The 12,548-nt window shown below is 40.1% G+C and overlaps 1 protein-coding gene across 2 annotated transcripts in view; it reads right to left on the reverse strand.

Annotated features, from left to right (window-relative positions):
- Positions 1-5,448: 5,448 nt before the first annotated feature.
- The window catches only part of PAPSS1 (3'-phosphoadenosine 5'-phosphosulfate synthase 1), a 42,271-nt gene continuing 35,171 nt past the window's right edge, over positions 5,449-12,548 (reverse strand). For both annotated transcript variants that reach the window (XM_068681935.1, XM_068681936.1), the window contains exon 12: positions 5,449-6,168. In XM_068681935.1, coding sequence (XP_068538036.1) covers positions 6,030-6,168 — 139 coding nt within the window. In that variant the 3' untranslated portion in view covers positions 5,449-6,029. The remainder of the gene's footprint in view (positions 6,169-12,548) is intronic.

Consider the following 12,548-nt stretch of genomic DNA (forward strand, 5'->3'; position numbering starts at 1 on the left):
TCAAAAATACAGCAAAACAGTAAAAATTATGAAGAGCCACCGTCATCCCAAGTGTCTCTAACTACCAAGTAAGGCAAACAGATTTACAGTTCTCAGGAAGAAGCAGTATTTTTCCTTGAAGAAATAATGGACAAAGGAGTTATTTATAACTGTCCCTAATGAAGAAGTGTCAATAATATTCAGCATTTTGCATTGTACTTTTGATGTTGACACTGATGGCACATTTATTGCTCTGCTGTCACATAGCATGATAGGAAATTTTTGCTCACATAATTATAACACTGGTTCTTTTAGACTGTATCATAGTTTAAATATAAACTATAATAGTCGTAAACTTTTTCCTACTGGGAAGTTATGTATAAACATGGTCTTGTCTCATGACTGTCTTTATTATCCAGAAAAAAAAAAATTAAATGATCAAAATACTGCTTTTCATAGGTGGTAGAATATTGTGTTCATCAACTAGAAACAAAGCAGACCTTGATGACACATTATCAATCCTACAACCAACCTTCCACAGACTATCAGACTGTAGTTTTCCATTCCAGCAGGCAGCCCTTTTGAGCCCAATGTTTAAGGATCAAGGAGTCTCTTCTGCTTCCACTTAAGCCTTTGAGAAAGCTGTCAATGAAATCAAGTTAATAGTATGAGAGCCTAAATTTTTTCTCTTTCTCTGAGTAGCACTCCTGAAATCAGAGTAACATTTCCAAGTTAGAGGAGTGCATTTGTCCTCCTGAAATGCCATGTTTGGTAATAAATCAAATGCAACAACGCTGTCCGGAGAGTGTTAACATGTGGATACTGGTTTCTCTCTCTGTCTCATCATAATTGTTGCAACAAACTTAACTATCAATCATTACAGACATAATTGATTTAGTCCATAGAAATTTGGACGAACGCCATCTGGGTGGAAAGCCTGGAGACCTGCAGGTGCTCAGGAAAACCTGAAAACTCACAGCCTAGACTGCAAGCCTTTTACTTGACATCATAACTGCTGTTATGAGATGAAGATATGTGGATATGGCCAAAATGCTTACTCTTCTCATTAGGTGAAATTTAGACTGCTAAGTGTAGGACTCCATAGAAGAAACAGCTCTGTTTGCAGAGGATAAAAGAAAGATTCAGGCACTATTTCCATTCCACTAAAGTTTATGCCGAAAAAAAGATATTTTTTTTCTCCTTTTATACACAGACAGGTAGCATTCTGTCTACAGTCATACTTCAAAGTGTTGTGTAGTGGATTTTAACATGAAGGTTGGGTGACAGTCCTTATACTGAATCCAAGGCTCCTCGGGTTTTATGACATATTAAAATCTCTGCATTCTGTTTTAAGTTGGAGCCATTTATTGTCTGAGAATTCCAGATGTGGTTTTAAAGCACTGTTTTCTAGCTTTCAGTGTAGTTGCCTTCCCCCTTCAACTTCAAAATGATATCAAGATGAGGTTTCTAGGGCAAACAGTTCTGGAAATGCTGAAGGCATGACTCTGGCTCATGCACATATACACCCTCCCATAAAGAAAAAAGAGATTTTAATAAAAACTAAACAATGAAAAGGGATACAGGTAAAAATTTCTCCAATATCACAAGAGCAAGCACAGAGCTTGCAGGAGACGCAAAGAAAACCCCTCAATGGACACTTCAAAAGACCACTAAAAATCGAGCTATATTCATAATCAAAACGTTTTTCATGAAAGGAGACAGCAAATTTAAAAGAGGCCCTGCTACGCCAGCCCTCAGGCTTTCTTCAAGGTAAAACAATGCAACTGAGCAGAAACCTTAGCACTGACTTCCTTTGAATCACATGTTTACCCAACACCTGCTTCGCTGTTGGCAGGGAACTCCCATATCCAATAAACTGGACATGGAAAGCTTTAAAGCTACCCTTGGCAACCTAGCTTATCAGGTCCAGCTTGCAGCATTAAATATGGAAAAAAAACAGAACTAGCAGCACTCTTTCACAGCAGCTTAATTAAGGGTTTTGAGTTTTAAGTTTCTGAGACCAATTCATAAACCAGAAAAAAAGAAAACACGAATTCTGAGCTATCAGTTGCATTCATTGTAATGCCAATTCAGCCAACTCACTCCAGCCTGAAGGTCTTGTTTTTTTATTGTTAGTGGTAAAAAATTCTGCATCAGGTTTAAGGACTGGAATACCTTTTCTACACACCTCTGACTCGTGTTCAGGTACTACCGTAAATCCCATTCCTGTAGATGAACAGACAGACATCCCTGCAAAGTTGCACAAAAAATCACTTTCCATTTCATTTTTTCTTGTGAATTCTCCTACATAAGAGAAGGAAAGGCTTTTCCTTTCCCTGTTGTTGGAGATGGTGCCATAGATGCAGTAAAACTCTCTTCTGACTCATAGGAAAGCTAATTTGTAACAGAGATGAGAGCTTCTTTCTGTGTTCCTACAGTGCACAGCACAAAGGCTTAAAGGTTCATGACTGGAGATGAGGAGGGATGCCATGTGTGTCAATGCAGTAACAGACACACACATATATTTGTCTTTGAAGCTGCCAGCTTTGACTGGGAAAGGGAGTAACACACTGATTATAAGATACTGATTAGCACCTTTAATCCATCAGGAAGGGAAAGCATCTGGACTACTCTGTTAGTATTTTGTCAGGATGCCCGAAGTAATTTTTATTGCTTTTGTAGCAGGGAAAGGCAGTAAGTTTAACCCTCTGTGTGACCCACATGTGGAACTCCTTGAAATTAAGGAAATACGAAATGCAAAGGAGGTCCAAACTCGAGCCCCTTACAGTACCGTCTACACAACCCACGGTAGCCCTGTTCTATTTCCACCACCACCACGCCAAGACATCCACTCACATCCTCCCCCTGCAGACTTCTACTGAATTATTCCAGATGTAGAAGCTTGCTTATCTCCAAACTGCGTCTAAAAAAAATTGTGACCTATTCTACATGTTCCATTTTGTGTGTCTAATGCATTACTGAGTTGTTCGTGTTTAGCTCCCCTACTGAAAGGAACAAAATCAGGTAGAAGTCAGCACCCTTAGCACATATCCAGTATTTTTCCATTGTGACCCTCAGATCCTTACTTGAAAAGTCATCCCAAGTATTCCCGTTAGTCGAACACAGGCATTTGAGATCTCACATAGGAAAACAGAATTCTCAGCTGTGTGGCTCTTTACACACACAAAAAAAAAAAATTAAAAAAATTTTTGCCTTTTTCTCAAGTTGCTCGTATGTACTGCAGGAATCAAAAACATCTGGAACTCATCAGTTCACCTAGGAAAGGTAGTAATTTTCTAGCATTTATTTAACTCCAAGGATTAGGGTTTGGTAATCTCCAACTACCTCATTAATCCATCTATTTTGGAAAACTGGGTCCAGACTGTCCTTGCATCGGCCATATGGATGGGTGTTATTGCTTTCGTATCTCACACGCCCAATACATCAGAATGATCAGTTAGAAGTCAGCAATCACCCTGGGACCCTACAAAAAGCAATGGATAATACCCATAAATTATCCTGTGTGAGAGCAGCAGGTAAAGAACCACTTGTAATGCAGTGTAAACCAAAGTGACTTGTAATGCAGTGTAAACCAATGCAGAGGCAGAAAGTGGGAGGGAAGGGGAACATTTTGGAATCATTTCTGGAGTAGCTTTTTCATGTAAAATACAACTTTCTTACAGAAGACACTAACAGAAGAGGAAAAATCAGCATTCTACAATGAAAACATTCATGATACGGGAAAACTGCTGTTGTACAGAGCACGTTCTGCCCACAAATTGACCAGATGCTCTTGTTCTTTATCAGGAAATTCCCCTGGGAATGCTGTAGCTGTTGCTTTAGAATAAATAATAAGTTAGAATAAACCTGAAGGCTTCTTTAATACCCAGCATTGCAAGGAATGCTTTCTAGAAGCACTATAACAACAGAGCCTCAGCATCAAAAGAGTTAAGTATGAAAACTAGATCTGCTTTTTATCACTGTATTAATTTGTTTGCAGACATTCCTGCTTCTCAATTAACTTTACAGAATGACTCAACATTCGTGCTTACCACTCCACATATTGTCCAGACTTCATATAGCACAAGCAGCACTTATAAAACATCTACTTGTGCACACTTCCACCCCTGTTCGCCATTCTGCCAAAATATTTTTTTGTATCTTTCATCCTAATTACTTTCAGAATCAAACCTGACAGCAAAGAGTCTCAACTCCAACTTTCAACAGCAATTCACTTTTGACCAGCTGATAATTCTTGTCCACCTTCATAGTTAAGCTTGCTATTTTGCATGTACACCTGCACAGATAGGCAATGACTTCTGCTTCTGGATTCTGCGTGTCCTGTAAATTGATGCAACCTAAAAACAAAGCCAAATTTGAAGAAAATCTGTTCAGCGATTCCGGAGGAGTAAGCTTTACACTACCAAAACAGTTTCAGTTGTCACGGTTCATTGGTGAACATGCCTCTGTCTTTTCACAACTCCGTCTTACTTTCTTGCCTCTTACAGAGGTATAAATCCCACTAAAAGTTACTCTCTGTGTCTCTTCAAACAGACAGAGGAGGAAAAGAGAAGGAAGTCATTCTCAAAGCATTTGTCTTAAATATTACTGTGAACAAATAACCAAAGACTGCAAGCACTATTCATCCCATTCATTACACAGGTCCCTTCATTACAACCTCCCACCATCCAAAAAAAAAATCTAGATGAACATGCCTCATACAGGCTCTGTAGCAGGCCAGTTTCCTCATTCTGAAAACCATTTTGTTTTGTCCTTTGTACACCTCTTACCAACAGAAAAATAAGTTTCTGTGAGAAGGATACGTGAAGTTCTTAGTGAACAGGCTAAGAACAGTTATGACTGTTCCACTGATTACCTGCAAATACTTGAAAAGATCCCAACAGATCAGTATTACTGTGTACTCAGGGAAGTATTTTACTTTCTATTTTTCATGTTTTTCTCCAGCAGTTAATGCTTCACATACTGAATTAACCACCTTCAGGATTTTTGAGGAATCCTAGTAGAAGCAAATATGCCTTGTCTGTCATGGAAAACAATGAGATTGCCCTTATGTTGCCATTGGAGATGTTGAAAAACAGATACTTCACCTTCAGGACTAAGCATTTCTACCACAGGAACTGCAATGATCTAACGACTTCAGTTTTTCTTGTGATAATTCTTAAACATGAATTTGAGGTCAGTGTGCCATACTTCTTGTTGGTTTTTTGTTGTTTTTTTTTTTTCTTTAAGTTCATCCTGAATGACTGTAGCTGGAACCAAACACTGGCAAGTGAAATCAAATAGGATAAAACATTCCCTATAGACACATAAGGCAAGAAGCACAAAAAAAAATATGGATTAGTTATCAATTAAAAGAGTAAAGTGTTTTTCTTTTTTACTCATTACTTGGTCATCTTTACAGGTCCACAGCAGAAGGGAACTATTGGATAACTCAATGAAGTCCAAAAATTAACAAAGAAAGCAAAAAAGTTTAATTATGCTGCATAAAGAACTCTGCTTTTTAATTACAAGTACTGAAAAATTAATGTTAAAAGCTTCTGGAGAATAATAGAGTAACCTTTAACAGTAATTTTAAAGCTGTGATTTTTTCCATTTCTTGAGCACCTATCCATAGTTAAGGGTCTAATTATTACACTTTCTCCTACAAACTACTGAAAACAGAAAATATCCAGCAGTTTAAATAACATGAAAAAAGCTGCATCTATTTAACAGTTGCAGAATTCATAGGACAGAGGCAGTAAAATATATATATATATATAAAATAAAAAAAAAGACAAGAATTAAGAATCCTACTGCAAGAATATTAACTGTAATAAAAGACATCAAAACCAGCAGCTAGTTAGGTGCCAGGACATAATAGAACCCATAAGGACAGGCAAAGAATGATGCTAAGTTAGGGAGAAAGAGTCTGTTTTCAGAGAAGAACTTCCTGACCGACACCACAACAAAGCAACACGAACGGTGACTGTGTGGTCCCCTTCTTGTAAATAAATCAGGCGTCAAATGTTGATCTGCGGTTCATAAGAGGCCTAAGCCTTCTCCAAGGATTTGTAGTATTCTGTCAGCACAGTCCAAGCCTTAGGAGCCATGAAGCCTTCCGGTGGGTTTTGTCCTTCTCGAGCCAGCTTGCGCATGCGGGTCCCTGATATAAAATCGAAGTCTTCGTGGCTGAGAGGATAGGGGTGGGAGTAAGGGGAGAGAGGGAAAAGAACAGGTAGGGAGAGGGAAAAAAAAATAGTTAAAAAGAATGCAAAGTTGCTCACAATTCTGCTTTTTTGATAACTTACTGGAAGTTCTTCTTGGAAGTATAATCTGATAGCAACTTATTTCCAGATATTTGCCCATCAGTGCCAGTACATCTTTACGCACCCACTACAACACAGAGCTTAGGTAACTCCTGAGGTTTAGCAGCTCAGTCCAACTCATCTTCTGAGAGTTGGATCGAGTCTGTGCCTTCATCTAGCCTGGCTTTCTCTCTCCGTGAGGAACTCTGCTGAGAGACAACTCTCTCCTCCACCTCCTGTCTCAGTTCTCTGTCAACAACAGCAGCCATCCTATTCTGCACCCTCACCCTCTCTGCCCCAGCAGCAGCCCAGCAGTCCACCAGTTGCAGTACTGGTTAAAGAAGATCATTTCAATGCACTAGGGAATGGAAGAACAACACGGCAGAAGATCTCATAACGAAGGACAATTTGCAGAACAAAAAGTAAACTGATCACTGATTACTGATCATCATTAACAGGACAACCTAAATTAAAATCAACTTCTCAGGTAAGTGGTGATAAGCAGCAAAAGTTCCAGTCAAGTTCAACTCCTACTCCTCACAACAGTGAGACAGTAAAACCAAGACAAGAGTGCCACAATCCTACCAAGTGTTCCAAAGAAAAATGATTTATTCTTAAATTAAATATGGCAATTTTACTTACGCCATTTGTTCAATTTGCAACATGTATCCATTACTCATTCTTTACTTGTCTGTTTGAAATAAAAGCCAAGTATTGATCTCAGATGCACATGCCTGAGACAGAAACAAGAGCCAAGTGTGTGCATCAGAGGGCAGAACTTGGCTCTAAGTGCTGAGCTATGCTCAGTAGGGTATGGAAGTTAGCAAGATGCAGAAAGCATTCCACAGTTCCCTTTCACAAAACCACTAACCCCATAACTTTTTGATTTGGATTGTATGCATCTACACAGCAGCAGTGCCATACGTGCTCTTTTCTTATTGCTGTTAATTCAGAGAGCGATCTCTGAATTAGGTTCTTGAAGTGCAACAACAAGGCAAAAAACCCTACTGTGCTCCAATTTTGCAAAATATAAATTACACAAAAATAAAAACTTTAAGCTGATGCAAGCCCACCAAAGAAAGAATAATGTCACCAGCATTAAGAACACCTCTACATTTTGTTCCTTGGTGTGGAGATGCCCGGTGCTCACTAACACCGCTCGACGGTAACTTGAGTTCTTTAAGAACTGTTTCTACAAAACCTGTGTGGTGAAATGAGGAGCCTGGTTAATCTTCTAGCAAAAATAAAAAATAAAAAATTAAACCTTTAGATGACTGGAAGATAAGAGTAAAGCAAGTGCTATGAAGTTTCGCTATGTTTTCTACAACCCCAAGATCCAAACACCAGAACTACATTGTCTGTTTTATTCCCTCCTTGCCCATTAAGATTGCAGAAAGACTCAAATTCCTCCATGCCCTACATGTGAAATAACAGGACCAAGGCAATGAATTTACGTGCACCATAGAAGTTTGCTTCAATAAGGTCCCCATTTCCTTCACGTTCCTCTTATCTATAGTTGTTGCTGTGCAAGAAGCAGCTGTAAGGATGGGATAGAGAACCACCCAAAAAAGAAAAATCCACTACGAAAATCTAGAGAAGCCTTAGAAAAAGGACAGAAAAACATTAATAAGGGTCATTTAAGAAACATACTACATTCAGCATAACAAAATATTGCTTAAATAGTCATTTTCAAACATTTCTAAAGTACACAAGTACTAAGTGATGCCTTCCCAAACTTCTGTTAAATAGGATTCACTTTTAAAAATTACATTAACTAGTAATCCCTAAGATGACTCAATATGGAGCTTTGGCAATATACACCCTCCATTTAAATGGTCCAATCATTTTTCCTTTTTTTTTTTTTTTTTTGTAAATTCCTTCCTTTTCAATTTTCTGTTCAAGTTTCCAGCTTAATTTCCCCGGTATTTAGGTGTTATTGAAATAAATAGCACCTAAGTACTGCCTTCACTAATGGCAAAAATAAAATCTCCTGGGTATCTGAAAGTGCTATGTCTACTACGTAGAAATGCTGTAACGTGGTATGAAACACAAGCATTTTAAAACAAAATGTGACTTACTTCTTAACAAAAGAAGACAAAAAGAAGACTCCAGTAATTCTGTCTGGTGAGCTTTGAGGAAACTGAGAGCTACTCAGCATAAAATGGACTTGAGCAGAATAGAAAGTGCGTGGGGGGAAATGTTTGACCATTAAAGCTGTTATGGAATTAAACACAACAGCCATCCAAATCCCATTCTCAAGTAAAATTTGGAATGAATCTCAGTGAAAATCAACTCAGCCTTTTTTTTTTGAGCACGGGATTTAAGTGCCGTTCAAATTTCTATTCAGTAGCTGCTGGAAGTAGCTTTCTTTGAGCCACATTGTAAACAAGTAAATGCCTGTAAAAATGATTTCACTTCTTACTATCAATCAAGTTTGACTGGTATTGATGTAATATTTGGTGCCTACACAATTAAAAGCTTTCTCAAAGTTACATTGTGAACTTAATCACTAAGAGCAGTGCTCAAGGCTGACTTCAAGCTCGTAGTTCTTACAATAAAACAAGCAAGTTATCACCAGTTTGCACGTAGGAAACAACTGCATGTAGATGCCCACAGTCCTGTAGGAAACCTGTAGGTTCTTGACTCTGCTGCATCTTCAAGGTGTCCATAGAGTACTTTAATACAGTAACCAAAGGGGGAAAAAAAAAATCTCCTCTACGGCAATTATTCCTTACAGGTTTAAAGGTTTAATCGAAGTATAGTGCATTTTATACAGCTGATTTTTGCTTATCATTTATTGGGAAGAAGTCTCTTCCCTATAAGTGTTCTTTATACTACCTCGTACCAGCTATTCCCGCCAGATGAGTACAAACACACTGATTCTGGGGAGCCCTAACCTTTTCCTAGGGTATCTGGCTCCATGCAAATGACCTCCCTGAAACTCCCATTCCCTGCGGAGGGCAATGTCTCTAGTGGGAATCTGAGGGTCTTAGGAAATTACTCGTAAAATCAAGACTCATGACAACAGAAAAGACCCGTGCACTCGCAGTTTCACTTATTCATTAAAACAGGTTTTCTGGAAGCAAACATATAGAAATAGAGCAATAACATGACTTCGCTCTGCTGGGACTTCAAAACGTGTTCTACTCAGCTGGCAAACCTTCAGATCCAATTACTTCCTAAGACAATTCACAGACCTCTTTATCTCAGGTTCAGTCTTTTAACACTTCTCCTTTTCCACCTTCTTATTCCCTGAACATAATCTGCCAGGAGGTGAAATCCAAGCTTATAATGCTTCTCAGGAGGATTTTGACTGGATTGAAATTTGCCTTAGCAGTGTCAAGTTGTGACCTACACCAGCACTTCAGCAGGGCACTGTTCCCTACAGCGTTAGCCTTTGTCATGTCAATCTGCATGAATGTCTGGGGAACACCCTGCCATGCTGAGCGAACCAGCTCGTACCCACCAGGTTCAACACCGAACCAGTTATGAAAAAACTCTGTGGGAAAGCGAAACATAACCTATGTGCTTAATAACATCATAAGGAAAGCAAATCCTCTACTTGGCTTGCTGATTGGCAGAAGGGTTTAGGTATTTTGAGCTGCTGTGGTGCTTTAATGTATCCTAAATGATATACTAATGTTAACTGTGAAGCAATATTTCAGGGAACTAAATTAAGGTGCACAACCAAGCGTGCCCATTTCAACCTCTTGCTGCCACTTTAAAATCAGGTATCACACCAAACAAGTTCGGAACAGTACGTGCTTGGCTGAAACAGCTACCTGTAAGTATGACTTGATTGTATGCAAGCAGATAATGACAACTGTATTTCATAGTTTATTCCCAGGACTTTTAAAGTCAAAATCATCACTACTCTTCAGATACCCATGCTTCATTCACATTTCACGAAGCACATGAACAGCCTGCTACGGTAACCTTTCTTATGGGTTCCTTTTAGCTGAAGTGCTCTCATGGGTTTTCTTCAAGGATGGAAAAAAAAAAAAAAAGCCATTTTTTCCAGTCACTGCAGGGAGGTTTTTCTTTTTTTCTTTTTTTTTTTTTAATTACTTTTTGGCTGTACGTGTGTTGGGTATTTTGTTTGGTTTTGTGTTGAATTGTCAGACTAATTTCCTTTCTTAATTATTTTTTTTCCTCAGCAGCAGTCTGTGGCTGCATTTTTAGGACTGGTCTTCAGCAAAGAATTAGGAATTGTTGCTCACCCAAACAACTACTAAGCCACCAATCCCAAACTACACTTGTTTGTGGTAACTGAGAGGCCTTTTTGGCTGAAGAAACATACCAACTTCTTCCGAACAGATTTCAGCATTAGGTAGTTGTTTATGGGGTTCTTGTTTTTACTTTTTATGCTTCTGATAGTGGCTCTCAGATCAGATGTTCATTGGAAGGTCTCCATTGTAACTACAGTTCTCTCTGTAAACATTTCCAAAACATGCCTGGCCATCTTCAGCTACTGATCCACATTCAGTTCTGTTTCAGGAGTGGTTGAATTTAGACTACCAAGGCACAAGGAGTTACCAAATTTGGATCTCAGAAAAGCCAGGAACCAGAATGAGTGCTGTTCTCACAGCAGTCTCCATCTCAGGACCCAGCTGCCAGCCTGCTGACATCTGCTCCCTTGAGTCACCAACACGGTGGAAATGGCACAGCAAAGAGAAAATGACAAAGAACTGACAGACTTCAGCCTTTTGCCTGCAGTTACCAACACACAGGTCACACATCATTCCAAAAAGCTCCCTTTGGCCATTGCTTGGTGATGTAGCCCTATGGATGACCAGATTCCTGGTGAACCTCTGGGGCAGGCCTGAGCTTGCTCACAGGACAAGAACTGTGAACTCAGAAGATTAAGGCTCCCAGGCCCAGAACTAGGATTTAAAATCTGTGGTGGTCTTCAGACGTCTGCACCGTGACACATACCTGTTGTAAAATCGGGAGGTCGTGGGGGCAGCAGCTAAGACATGCAGCTCACCTACAGCTCAGTCTGGGGGAAACCCACATAGTAAATGCCTGATGTAAATAAACTTCCATGCCTCTGTCAGTGATGTAAGTTCTTGAACTGCCTATTGCCTGTCAACTATCCAAGCCTCAAGGAATTGAATTAGATGCGACAGAAGTCAAGTTACCCATTCCTCAAACAAGCCAGAGCAATGCTTCTATGCATACAGCCCTCTTCCCCACATTTTCACATCGTGGTTTTCACCACGTAAGTGGTGAGCTCAGGAAAGACTTACATGAACATGACTGTTTCATACCCAAGGGTGCTCCAGCACCACTGACACTCATGTTTCCAGACAACCCACTGTTCCCTGCCATTCTCCTTACAGAGCCAAACACCACATGGTCCAGGAGTCTACCCTGTTTTTGGCATTACAGACTATCTTGAAATGCAGCCAGCTGCACCCACCCAAGCTCTAACTCTGTCTGGAGCCTACCACAGTGTTCTGCCTCTGGTGAGCGGGAGCAAGGATGGTTTTCTCTTCGAGCCTGCATGCATCTGCATTGCCATCTAGAGGTTTGCTGCCACACTCCAGTCCAGCCTGCAGCTTACAAACAGCATTCAGAGAACGACAGGACAAATGGTCTGCATGCTGACAGCAGCAAGGTAAAGCCGTATGGTAACAGCTCTATGAGCTTTTTTTCCAAGACAGTGACAGAAAAAAAAAGCCTCAAACTAAAGGCAAACCTCTTATCAGAGGTGCTGTTGTGTTTTTGTTTGTTTGTTTTAGTTTTTAATCACTTACTCTGGCTAATGCCAGAGGTACACTTTTACTCCCCTTGATCTAAATCAAATCTATCCTGCACCAGCAGAACTCTTTCACTTTGGTCTTGTTGTATTTATCTTGGCCCTGGGCAGGCCTCACCTGGAGAACTGTGTCCAGTTCTGGGCTCCCCAGTACAAAAAAGACAGGGATCTCCTGGAAAGTGTCCAGTTGAGGGCCACAAAGACGGTATGGGGCCTGGAGCATCTTCCCTATGAGGAAAGGATGTGAGACCTGGGGCTGTTCAGCCTGGAGAAGAGAAGACTGAGAGGGGATCTCCTCGATGTGTATAAATACCTGAGGTGTGGGGGACAGAGGGATTTGGCCAACCTCTTTTCAGTGGTTTGTGGGGACAGGACAAGGAGTAATGGCCACAAAATTGAGCACAGGAAGTTCCACACCAACATGACAAAGAACTTCTTCATGGTGAAGGTGACAAAGCACTGGGACAGGCTGCCCAGGGAGGTTGTGGAGTCTCCTTCTCTGG

The sequence above is a fragment of the Anas acuta genome, chromosome 4 (genome assembly GCF_963932015.1).
Source record: "Anas acuta chromosome 4, bAnaAcu1.1, whole genome shotgun sequence".
Lineage (NCBI taxonomy): Eukaryota > Metazoa > Chordata > Aves > Anseriformes > Anatidae > Anas > Anas acuta.